The following is a 13,466-nucleotide window of genomic DNA, read 5'->3' on the forward strand; positions in this document are numbered from 1 at the left end:
TAGGCATCACTAGGCATTTGCAATTAGGACGCCTAGCAGCGCCTAATCTTGGCGCCGTGTATAGAATCAGGCCCAAAGAGTATAAGTAATAGGTCTGTTGCAATGAGAATGAAAATTTTTGCATTTTTAAATTTCAGGTGAATCCGGAGACAAAGGAGACAAGGGATTCAAAGGCTATGGGCTTGTCGGTCTTGAAGGAGACCAAGGCCCCAGAGGTAATTACTTTATAACTATAAGGATTCAGAATGTGGACACAGGGATTGATTTGAGAATACTGACCACTGAAAAGATGGTTAGCTCCTATCAACCCATGAGGTTGTTGGATAGAAAAATACTTTTAAAAAAGTAGATTTTCATTCTCTTTGTAAAATCTGATAAAGATGTATAGAATGACTAATGTTTTTAACTGTATACTTTATGTTGCATAAAAATCCTGCATAAATCTAAGGTTACATGCTTATTATTGCTTATACTGTACATATATATTTTAAACATTTCTTACTGTACTATATATTGTGCACTCATATACTGTATATTATCTTTATTAAAACCTGATAGTTGCTTTCTTCAACCTAGATATTGTCCAATCTACACAGCCCATTTTTCACACTTCCTCAGTCCCTTTCCCATCCCATTCCTTTCACCCACTTTCTTCTTTTGTCATTTTAATAACTCAGTCATACAAGTTCTTTGAAAACACAGTGGATATAAATGGCTACAGTATCTATAAGAAATCAAATCAACTGAGCAGTGGTGTACCTAGCATATGTGACACCTGGGGCCCATCATTTTTTGACCCCCCCCATCTATATCAAAAATATGATTTTTAGTAATAATCCACATATCGCACAAGAGTGTACCTAGGTAAAGGCTGCATCTTAAACACTGCAGTGAGAACTAGAACACCAACATATACATTGTAAAACTAAACTAGCCAGGTCCCGCACAGTCAATTGATCCTGTAGTCAATGCCAACTGAAAACTATGTCCTTTTCATGCACACAGAACAGAGATACACCCTCACCCAATATGGAATAATCACAAACTAAAAATATAAATATGTAGACAAAAGTTAAACTGAACCGCCAAGAAACCAGACTCTGCATACAATGCAACACCACAACACCACAAAAAACAGTGCCACATGTCCCCTAATACTGTGCAAAATATAAAGACAGTAGATGTAAATTTGAAAAAACTGATACATAACAATCACCACTTTACAAATTAACAAATAAAAATAAAACAAATAATGAGAAATAAGAAAATACCATTTTATTGGACTAATCCATTTTTCAATTAGCTTTCAGAGGCCAAATCTTTCTTCAGAATAGTACAGTATACTGCTGTTATGGTATCCTGTCCTGAGGAAAGGGGTTTAGTCCAAAAAATTGCCTTATTTCCATTTCCTATTTATAAATTTTTATCAATACAGTTACAATACTACTTGATTCTAAGTAAAGCACTAAACTAAACTAAACTTTAGGTTTGTATACCGCGCCATCTCCGCAAGCGCAGAGCTCGGCACGGTTTACAGAAGTTAAGAGGAAAGGAACTACAATGAAGGGATATAGGAGAGGGATTAAGAAGATAGAGAGGGACCGGGTGCTAGAGAACGGGAGGTGATTAGATTTTTGAAAAGAGCCAAGTTTTCAAGTGTTTGCGGAAGGATTGGAAGGAGCTTGAATTTCTGAGCGGGGATGAGAGGTTGTTCCAGAGTTCTGTGGTTCTAAAGGGGAGGGATGTTCTAAGTTTTCCTGCGCGGGATATACCTTTTATAGAGGGGAAAGATAGTTTCAGTTTTTGGGAGGGTCTAGTGGAGTGTGGGTTTGAGGAGTTCCAGAAGAGTGGGATAACGGGAGGAAGGACGCCATGTAGGATCTTGAAGGCTAAGCAGGCGCATTTATAGAGGACTCTGGAGTATACTGGGAGCCAGTGAAGCTTGGAGAGGAGTGGGGAGACGTGATCAAACTTGCCTTTTGCGAAAATAAGCTTGGCTGCGGCGTTCTGAATTAGCTGAAGTCTATGGAGGTTTTTCTTAGTTAGGCTTATATAGATGGAGTTACAGTAGTCCAGTCTAGAGAGGATGGTAGATTGAACGAGGACGGCGAAATGAGAATGATGAAAGCAGGATCTCACTCTCCTCAGCATATGAAGGCTAAAGAAGCAGTTTTTTACCAAGGAGTTGAGGTGATCATTGAAGGAGAGAGAGGAGTCTATGACAATGCCTAGGACTTTGCTTGAAAACTCAAGCTGAAGAGTGGGGCCGGACGGTAGTGGGATGGAGGTGGGTAAATGATCTAAAATTGGGCCGAGCCAAAGTAGTTTTGTTTTGGACTCATTCAGTTTCATTTGTACAGATTGGGCCCAGGATTGGAGATTCGTTATACATGTGGATATGTTCTCAGCAAGGTTAGAGAGGTTCGAGTCGGTCTTGAGGAGGATGAGGATGTCATCAGCGTAGGAGTAGAGAGTTTCTAGGGGGGATAGATGAAGGAGTTTCAAAGAGGACATGTAGATGTTGAAAAGGATAGGGGAGAGGGGTGAGCCTTGCGGGACTCCACATTTCGGCTTCCAGGGGGGGGGGGGAAGAGGTACCGTTTGTGTTAACGGTGTAGGAGCGGAAGCGTAAGAATTTTGAGAACCAATCTAGGACTGTGGAGCTTATGCCTATTTCAGAGAGTTGGAAGATTAGGATGTCGTGGTGGACGACATCGAAGGCTGCGGAGAGGTCGAATTGTAGGAGAACAGCAAATTTGTTGCGAGAATGGAGATGTTGCACCTTAGAGATTAGTGAGGCCAGGAGGGATTCGGTGCTAAAGTTGGGTCTGAAGCCGAATTGGTGGGGTAGGAGAATAGAGAATCTTTCTAGGTAGGATGAGAGTTGGGTGGATATGATGGATTCTAATAACTTGGTTAGGAGAGGGATATTTGCTATAGGACGGTAATTTGATGGCATGGAGGGGTCAAGTTCAGCCTTTTTCAGTAGAGGGGTCAATGAAATGTGTCCCATGTTGGGGGAGAAAAGGCCCGATGTTAGGGCAGAGTTTATGAGTTCGGTGAGGGAAGCGATGGCCTGTGTAGGGATATTCTCGAATAGATAGGAGGGGAAAGGATCCAGAGTGCACTTGCAAGTTTTTAGTTTGAGGCAGAGTTTGGAGACTTGCGATTCGGAAACAAGCTCGAAGGCGGTCCAAGATCTGTTGGCAGGAATGGGGGTGGATATAGGTAAGGTAGGGTTGAGGTCAATAGAGGTCAGGGAATTGTAGGAGATTGTGGGTGGGAAGGAGGACCTTTTCATTAAAGAAATTTGCAAGGGCATTGGCTGATAGAGACGGTGGGAGCAAGGATGGGTCTTTTTTTGTAATTAGGGAGCGCCAGATGTTGAACAGCGCACTGATCTGATTGTTGGATCTAGAGATCTTGTCTCCGAAGAAGTTCTTCCTGGCTTTTTTTAGTGTAGAATTGTAAAGTTTAATATTGACCCTCCAGGTTTGTCTATCAGAGGGGGATTTAGATTTTTTCCATTTGCGCTCTAAAGCGCGACATTTCTGTTTCAGTTCTCTGTGAAGAGGTAAGTACCAGGGGGCCTTTCGGGGGTAGGAGATGGTTTTAGTGGATATTGGAGCAAGGGAGTAGTAGGTGGACTCAGAGAGGGCGGTCCAGTTGCGCCAATGGGATTCGGGGTCTGTAGGTCTAGGGTTGGAGGAGAGTTGGTTGAGGAATTTGGACCAGAATAGATTGCTCGAGGTTTTTTTTGCGGAAGGTTATGGAATGAGAGGAGTGGGGTGGGGAGTCAAGATGTGACATGAAGATGGGGAGGCAGGTAGTCCCTAAGAAGTGATCGGACCAAGGGACTTGTTCCCAGCGAGTGTCGTCGGTTGAAGTTTTGAAGGCGGTAAGATCAAGGAAAGTGGTGAAGTCTAGAGTGTGCCCTTTTTCGTGGGTTGGAGATGGGGTGGGTGAGGGGAAGCCTAGAGAGGTAAGGAAGTTGTTGAATTCAATCGTGTCCTTGCTGTTGGTGTCGTCAAGGTGGAGATTGATATCACCAACGATCAGAAGTCTTTGAAATTTAAGGAAGGCATTTGTTATGGTCTCAAAGATGAGATTGGAGGATTTGGTCCAAGGGCGGGCGGTATAGTAACAGGATGCCCAATGGGTGGGTGCGGAGTTCGTCATTGACTGAGGCAAGCAAATATTCTAGAGAAGTGTGAGTGCCCGTCTCAAGGAGCTGGACGTCAAAGAAAGATTTGTAGAGGAGTGCTAGACCACCTCCTTTTCGATTGGGTCTGGGGGAGAAGAGGCCTTGGTAACCATGGGGGAGGAGTTTGTTTTGTGTGAATAGATCATCTTTGGCGATCCATGATTCCATGATGCATAGGAATCCAGGGTTGAGCTCGTCTAGAAGGTCTTTCAAGATTTGGGTCTTATTGCACGCGGATCTGGCATTGCAATAAAGTGTCGGGACTGGGGTGAGAGAGTCCGAGGCAGTGTTGGGAAGATTGGCAGGGGGCAGGGGTTTTAGAGAATCTTGGTTGACTTTTCGAGGGTTTTTCTTGAGAGGGGGATTTCTGGTGCAAATCAGTGTGGGGATTCTGAGTCCCGGGCAGATGTTATTGGTGTTAGCGGGGTCGAGTAGGTTGGGAGAGGGAGGTTTCTACCTTTTGTCGTTTCTGCTTTAATCATCTTCTCTTTGCTCTCTTCTTTCTATACAGCGTTTATCCTCTCTTCCTTCCATACAACATCTGCCCTCTCTCTGCCCATTCCATCCAGCTTCTGCCCTCTCTCTCTCTCTACCACTTCCATCTACTGTCCACCCTCTCTCTCTTCCATATGGCATCTTCCCTCTTTCTATGTCCTTTCAATAAACTGTATATCTGGGGTCCCTTCTCTCCTTTGCACATGATTCATTTCAGCTTCATCCCTCTCCATTTTTCTATCTCCACCACCTCCCCTATGCTTTGGCATCTCTCTCTTTCTCTTCTCCTTTCCTTCCTTCCTTCCCACTCCGCACCATGGTGTGGTATCTCTGTCTCCTTCTCTTCCCTCATGCCATGGCATCTATTCCTCTCCCTCCATGGTCTGGTATCTCCTTTCTTTTTTCCTTTCCCTCCCTCCCATGGACTTGGCATCTCTGGTTCCTCTCCCTTGTCTTCCTTCTCCCTCCTTCTCTTTCTCTCCCCAATTGGGTGCAGCAGCAGCATGTCTCCCCCCTTGCTTGTGCAGTATTTCTACCCTTCCCCATTCCCTGTGCAGCATTTCTACCCTGCCACCTTCCCTTCCCAGCATTTCTACCCTCTCCCCTTCCCAGCATGTCTACCCTCCCCCCTTCCCTGCCCAGCATGTCTGGCCGGCTCCCCTGCTGAAAGCCGCGGGCATCCGCTCCTGCAATCCGCGGCTGCATCGGAAGCTTCTCTCTGACGTCAGAGGGAACGCTTCCGACACAGCCGCAGATCGCGTGAGGAGCGGACGCCCGTGGCATTCAGCAGGGGAGCCAGTCAGAAGATGAGCAACGCTGGTGAGCACCCGCGGATACCCCCCATTTACTTCCACTGCTGCTGGTTAAGGAAAGCAGCAGCGGCAGAATAGGGAGGGTTGATGGCTATGCACTAGAGAGTTTCGCGGGGACAGAAATCCCACCCATCACCACCAAAATCCCACCCATCCCTGTGAGGAATCCCTCAGTCCACACCCGTCCCCGCGAGGAATCCCTCCATCCCCGCGAGGAATCTCCTCCGTCCCCACCCGTCCCAGTGAGGAATCCCCTGCCCGTCCCTATAAACTTTAGAAATATTTATTTCATTTAATTATGATACTGAATTAAAGGCTCTGGTAGAGACCCATTTACAAATAAGCAAAGACGCTTTATTAATTTGGAAATATTAATTGGGAAGAATACATACTTTGTAAATGGGTTTCTACTGGAGCCTCTAATGTAAATATAAAATATAAATACTCAGCTGATGAGAACCCCCAAGCTGTCAGCTGAGGACTTCCTTTGCAGTTGGCCGGGGGTCTCTTTTGCCAAGCTCGGCAGGCAGCAGTAGCGTCCCTGAGTCACAGATGCTGGCACCTCAGTGGCTCATGGATGTTGCCAGCGACTGCTGTGCTTGGTGGAGGGAAGTTCTGGCCATCTCTAGAGGATATCCTCTGCTGGCGGTGCTTGGTGATCCTCACCAGTCACAGCAAGGGTCAGCAAGTACTTCAACATTGTAGAAATAAAACCAGAAATACAATACAAATACATCTGCTATATACATTTCCCAAAGCTAACATATTTTAGTCAATAAATTCTGTTTTTTACCTTTGTTGTCTGGAGACTTATTTTTCCATAAAGTTGGTCCCAGTTTCTTTTTTCCGCTTTCCCATCTTCTCTAAATTCTTCTGCTGCTGTCCATTGGTTCCTCCTACCATGGTCCAGCATTTATCCCTTTCTTATCTTTCGCCCCTGCCCACTAGTCTCATGCCCAACATTTCTCCTTCTATCACCCCTCTCCAGCACCATGCCACATCTCTCCCTCCATTCCCTTCACCACCATGTCCAAAATTCCTCCCTCTTGCATCCATTTCTTTCTGTCCATTCCACCACAATATTTCTCCCTCTCATCTGTACCTCACTCCCTCCCTATGACCAAAAAATTATTCTTTCTTCCATTCCCCGTGTACACAACCATCTCTTTTCCTCCCTTCCTCTCTCCCAAGCCCATGCCTTCTGTGTCCAAAAACGCATTCCCTCCCCCACCTCAGCATCTCTTTCCCTCCCTTTCTTTTTCCCAAGTCCATGCCTTCTGTGTCCAAAAACGCATTCCCAACCCCATCTCAGCATCTCTTTCCCTCCCTTCCTGTCTCCTAAGTTCATGCATTCTGTGTCCAAAAACACACTCCCTCCCCCACCTCTTTCCCTCCGTTCCTCCATCCTCTCTCCCAAGTTCATGCCTTGTGTCCAAAAACGCACCCCTCCCCCACCTCTTTCCCTCCCTTCCTCTATCCTCTCTCCCAAGCTCATGCCTTCTGTGTCCAAAAATGCACTCCCTCCCCCACCTCTTTCCCTCTGTTCCTCCATCCTCTCTCCCAAGTTCATGCCTTCTGTGTCCAAAAACGCACTCCCTCCTCCACCTTTTTCCCTCCGTTCCTCCATCCTCTCTCCCAAGTTCATGCCTTCTGTGTCCAAAAATGCACTCCCTCCCCCACCTCTTTCCCTCCCTTCCTCCATCCTCTCTCCCAAGTTCATGCCTTGTGTCCAAAAACATACTCCCTCCCCCCTTTTGTGTTCTGCGTTCGACTCCCAAGTTCGACCTCCTTCTGTCCTGCATTTGCCTCCCACGTTCGTGTCAAGCCCTCATCTGCCAACAAATTACCAACTTTCTCATCCAAATGTAGCTCGAGCTGCGAGGCTCGTCTTCTATTTCCTGCCTGCCATGCCGCAGCACACATAGCCAACCGGAAGACTTCCCCGATGTCAGTGCTGACGTCAGAGGGCAGGCTTTGCGTAAGCCCTCCCTCCGACGTCAGCGCTGATATCGGGGAAGACTTCCGGTCGGCTATGTGTACTGCGGCAGGGCAGGTAGGAACAGAAGACGAGCCTCGTGGATCGAGTTGTCCCTGTTCAGCTCTCTACTGTGCACCCCCTTGGGTCTAAAAGAAACAGATGTACCAGTGAGTCTAAATACTAGAATTTGCTGATAGGCCATTTACTCTGGATAGATGTGTGCGTGTGTGTGATTGAATGAATATTTTAATGAAAAGCTAACATACTATCAGTTGTTATTATTATCTTTTCCAACTGTTTAAGGTGAAAGAGGGAGACCTGGACTAGCCTTTGATGGATCTCCTGGACTTCCGGGCACACGAGGATATATGGGGCAACCTGGTTTGAGAGGATATTCAGGGCCAAGAGGACCGCCGGGCAAATGTGTAGCTGGTTGTGATGCAGTCAGTCTTACAAACAACAATGAGGAGCAAAGTGGATGGAATGAACACTTATAAAACAGATCAGAAGCACACAATATAAATAAACAAAAGGGCAAGAAGGAGATTTGTTCTCTTAGCAAACCTGGTATGCTATCTGCTAATGCAGAAGGTAAAATAGCCACAAATATTTATTCAGAGCACCGAGTGATATATTTTTTTTAAGTGAACAAACTTTGAGATGCTTTTAACTGGGTTTTGAATGATTGTGCTGGGTTACAAGTGAATACATTTTTGTTCAGGTTAAAACAGTGCAATTGTTAACTTAGATGCATAGAAAGAAAGTTCTACAAATAAACTGAAGGTAACACCGTTTTATTGGACTGAATAGCTGCAATACATTTTTGACTATCTACCCTTCCTTTTTTATCAGGTTAGTGCAAAAAGTTCCCAGAATAGAGAAATTATTTTAGTCTGCATTACAGCATCTTCTTTTGTTTTGAAAAGCAGAGAAAGATAGGGAAGACTGATGTGTTCAGAGAGGAATACAAAAGACGATTGAGACAAACTAAAGAGCATACAGGGATCGTATTTATATTCTTCCATTAATGCAGTATATGTGGAGGCTCATTTTCAAAAGCGTAAAACATCCAAAAATGTAGCATAAAGGGGCAGATGGCTGTTTTTTTCATCAAACTCTTCCAATTCACTATTTTTAAAACCTATTTTCTAGTCAGAGTTCTACGCTGTACTTCTGCAATTTGTCTAAATCTCAAAGGGGTGAATGAGACTAGGGCAGGCTTATGACCTGACATTTTTCTGCTATAATTAAACATTTTAGGATATGTTCAGGGCTCAATTTGGACATTTGGGGCTAGGCCCAAACTAACCAGATGACCACTGGATGGATGTAAGCATGACCACCTCATTTTCTTCTAGTAGACTGCAGAGGAGACCCAGGTCCATATCCCATTCTAATATTACACTTGGGGTGGGGCGTGTGAGCCCACCAAAACCCACCCCAAACCATCATATAGGCGACACCTACAAGCATAAGAACTATTGTGGCGTAAAGTTGGGTCCAGTAGGTTTTATGTGGGTTTTGGACAGCTCACTATCTATATATATAAAATCGGAGGTATGTATGTGTGTATGTATGTGTGTATGTATGTATGTGTGTGTGTATGTGCCGCGATCACGCAAAAACGGCTTGACCGATTTGAACGAAACTTGGTATGCAGATCCCTCACTACCTGGGATGATATGTTCTGGGGGTCTTGCGGCCCACCTGCACACGTGGGCGGAGCTACAAACATAAAATCAGATTTCACCCATTCATGTCAATGGAAAAAATGTAAAAAGCTGCCATTCTCACAGTAATTCAAAAACGGCTTGACCGATTTGAACAAAAATTGGTATGCAGATCCCTCACTACCTGTGGTGATATGTTCTGGGGGTCTCGCGGTCCACCTGCACACGTGGGCGGAGCTACAAACTGAACATTGGATTTCACCCATTCATGTCAATGGAAAAAATGTAAAACGCTGCCATTCTCACAGTAATTCAAAAACGGCTTGACCGATTTGAACGAAACTTGGTATGCAGATCCCTCACTACCTGGGGTTATATGTTCTGGGTGTCTCCCGGCCCCCCTGCACACGTGGGCAGAGCTACAAACAGAAAATCAGATTTCACCCATTCATGTCAATGGAAAAAATGTAAAAAGCTGCCATTCTCACAGTAATTCACAAACGGCTTGACCGATTTGAACGAAACTTGGTATGCAGATCCCTCACTACCTGGGATGATATGTTCTGGGGGTCTCGCGGCCCTCCTGCACATGTGGGCGGAGCTACAAACAGAAAATCAGATTTCACCCATTCATGTCAATGGAAAAAATATAAAAAGCTGCCATTCTCACTGTGACCAATTTGGACGAAACTTGGTATGCAGATCCCTCACTACCTGGGATGATATGTTCTGGGGGTCTTGCGGCCCACCTGCACACGTGGGCGGAGCTACAAACATAAAATCAGATTTCACCCATTCATGTCAATGGAAAAAATGTAAAAAGCTGCCATTCTCACAGTAATTCAAAAACGGCTTGACCGATTTGAACAAAAATTGGTATGCAGATCCCTCACTACCTGTGGTGATATGTTCTGGGGGTCTCGCGGTCCACCTGCACACGTGGGCGGAGCTACAAACTGAACATTGGATTTTACCCATTCATGTCAATGGAAAAAATGTAAAACGCTGCCATTCTCACAGTAATTCAAAAACGGCTTGACCGATTTGAACGAAACTTGGTATGCAGATCCCTCACTACCTGGGGTGATATGTTCTGGGTGTCTCCCGGCCCCCCTGCACACGTGGGCAGAGCTACAAACAGAAAATCAGATTTCACCCATTCATGTCAATGGAAAAAATGTAAAAAGCTGCCATTCTCACAGTAATTCACAAACGGCTTGACCGATTTGAACGAAACTTGGTATGCAGATCCCTCACTACCTGGGATGATATGTTCTGGGGGTCTCGCGGCCCTCCTGCACATGTGGGCGGAGCTACAAACAGAAAATCAGATTTCACCCATTCATGTCAATGGAAAAAATATAAAAAGCTGCCATTCTCACTGTGACCAATTTGGACGAAACTTGGTATGCAGATCCCTCACTACCTGGGGTGATATGTTCTGGGGGTCTCGCGGCCCACCTGCACACGTGGGCGGAGCTACAAACAGAAAATCAGATTTCACCCATTCATGTCAATGGAAAAAATGTAAAAAGCTGCCATTCTCACTGTGACCAATTTGGACGAAACTTGGTATGCAGATCCCTCACTACCTGGGTTGATATGTTCTGGGGGGTCTCGCGGCCCTCCTGCACACGTGGGCGGAGCTACAAACAGAAAATCAGATTTCACCCATTCATGTCAATGGAAAATATGTAAAAAGCTGCCATCCTCACTGTAATTCAAAAACGGCTTGACCGATTTGGACGAAACTTGGTATGCAGATCCCTCACTACCTGGGGTGATATGTTCTGGGGGTCTCACGGCCCACAACTCTATTTTGCTTGCTCAGGGGTGGGTTCACCCAAGAATTTATATGTTCTTGCTCCAGGAGGTGAAACTAAAATTGTTGTTTATTATCACGATTTATGTTAGTTGTATTGTATTCATTTTGTCAAATATTTCACTTTATAATTTGAATATTGTACTTTTTATTAAGCTGTAAAAAAATACTTTCATTCACCACTATAAAGTATCTTTATTTGATTCCATTTACAGTGTTATTGCTATAATTAAATACCCGTGCAACGCCGGGGCATCAGCTAGTACACTATATATAAGGGGGTTATGGTAAGGTGTGTACATGAGGTGCCCCAATGCTCTGCTGCAATGTCCTTTTGGCCAATCTACTAAAACTGCTGGCCCATCCTACATCCTAGTGGCTTGTTTTGTACATTCCTCTTTAGGAAGTTTTTCTTTTTTTTAATGGTTAAAAAAGATGGACTCACATCTGAAAAAAAATGGCCATTTTCAAAAGAACAAGACAAATGTTTTGCAGTTTTGAAAATGGGCATTTTTGGTACTGAATTTTTGTCCGTCTTCTGCAAAACATCCAAACTCGGCTTTGGACATCATATCGAAAATGGCCCTCTATGTCTAGTGCAATAAACTGGTGTCAGTTCTAAGGGTAGACATTGGAGGAAATTTAGATGAGTTATGCACCATTTATACTTGCAAAAAGGCTTATACTTATAAGTGGTATGTACTGTACAAGTTATAGCATGCAGAAATTTCCAGGAGTCTTTCAAAGTATATGGTTATTCTGAACTTTAGAATGGTAATACACCCAGGAAAATTTCCCCATGGGCATTTATACCTGTTTTGAATAACATCAACTAACTTTTCATTTGTGGCCTGGGCTTTGCAGCAGAGCTTGAGGGGAGAATTATGCTTACTTATTAGGAATTTAACATCACCTCAAATGACAGAAATTTGAGTTTTGGAGCACAGCTACTTCATCATTTCCCCAGGGACATACAGCTTTACAAAAATGCTTACATATACAGGTATCTTATATGTGCAAAGCCTAAATAATATTGCTCTCATTTTGAATGTTACTTTTGTAAAATGGTGTGTTCTCTTATGCCTCTTGCAAAATTCAAGTGAAAAAGTGATAAATCACCTGGATGGTATATATCCCAGGGAACTTAAAGAACTCAAACATGAAACTGCTGACTTGCTGTTAGTGACCTGTAACCTGTTGCTAAAATTATCTGTAGTACCTGAAAATTGTAGGGTGGCCAATGTTACGCCGATTTTTAAAAAGGGTTCCAGGGGAGATCTGGGAAATTATAGACCAGTAAGCCTCACTTCAGTGCCGGGCACAATGGTGGAAACAATTATAGAAAATAAAATTGTGGAACACGTAGACAAACATGATTTAATGAGACGGAGTCAGCATGCGTTCAGCTGAGGAAGATTTTGCCTCACAAATTTGCTTGACTTCTTTGAAGGTATGAATAAACATGTGGATAAAGGTGAGCTGGTTGATGTAGTGTATCTAGAATTTCAGAAGGCTTTTGACAAAGTTCCTCATGAGAGGCTACTGAGAAAATTAAAGAGTCATGGGATAGGAGGCAAAGTTCAGTTGTGGATTAGGAACTGGTTATCGGATAGAAAGCAGAGGGTAGGGTTAAATTGTCATTTTTCTCAATGGAGGAGAGTAAACAGTGGAGTGCCGCTGGGATCTGTACTGGGACCGGTGCTATTTAACTTATTTATAAATGATCTAGAAATTGGAATGACAAGTGAGGTGATTAAATTTGCAGATGACACTAAACTGTTCAAAGTCGTTAAAACGCATGCGGATTGTGAAAAATTGCAGGCAGACTTTAGGAAATTGGAAGTCTGGGCGTCCAAGTGGCAGATGAAATTTAATGCGGACAAATGTGTGATGCACATTGGGAAGAATAACCGAAATCACAGTTACCAGATGCTAGGGGTCCACACTGGGGGTTAGTGCCCAAGAAAAGGATCTGGGTGTCATTGTAGATAATTTGATGAAACCTTCCACCCAAAGTGCGGCGGTGGAAAAAAAAGCAAACAAGATGCTAGGAATTATTTAAAAAGGGTTGGTTAACAAGACTAAGAATGTTATAAAGCCTCTGTATTGCTCCATGGTGTGACTTCACCTGGAGTATTGTGTTCAATTCTGGTCTCCTTATCTCAAGAAAGATATAGCAGCAGTGGAAAAGGTACAAAGAAGAGCGACCAAGATGATAAAGAGAATGGAACTCCTTTTGCATGAGAAAAGACTAAAACGGTTAGGGCTCTTCAGCTTGGAAAAGAGACGGCTGAGGGGAGATATGATTGAAGTCTATAAAATCCTGAGTGGAGTAGAATGGGTACAAATGAATCAATTTTTCACTCTCAAAAATTACAAAGCCTAGAGGACACTCGATGAAGTTACAGGGAAATACTTTTAAAACCAATAGGAGGAAATTTTTTTCTCTCAGAGAATAGTTAAGCTCTGGAACACTATACCGCAC

General features: G+C 44.0%; 1 protein-coding gene across 1 annotated transcript in view; it reads left to right on the forward strand.

Moving 5' to 3' along the window:
- LOC117357175 (collagen alpha-1(IX) chain-like) overlaps window positions 1–7,986 on the forward strand; it is a 72,231-nt gene extending 64,245 nt beyond the window's left edge. The window contains exons 20-21 of the mRNA XM_033937547.1: window positions 138–215; window positions 7,793–7,986. Coding sequence (XP_033793438.1) covers window positions 138–215; window positions 7,793–7,986 — 272 coding nt within the window. The remainder of the gene's footprint in view (window positions 1–137; window positions 216–7,792) is intronic.
- Window positions 7,987–13,466: the final 5,480 nt, after the last annotated feature.

The sequence above is a fragment of the Geotrypetes seraphini genome, chromosome 3 (genome assembly GCF_902459505.1).
Source record: "Geotrypetes seraphini chromosome 3, aGeoSer1.1, whole genome shotgun sequence".
NCBI classification, from domain to species: domain Eukaryota; kingdom Metazoa; phylum Chordata; class Amphibia; order Gymnophiona; family Dermophiidae; genus Geotrypetes; species Geotrypetes seraphini.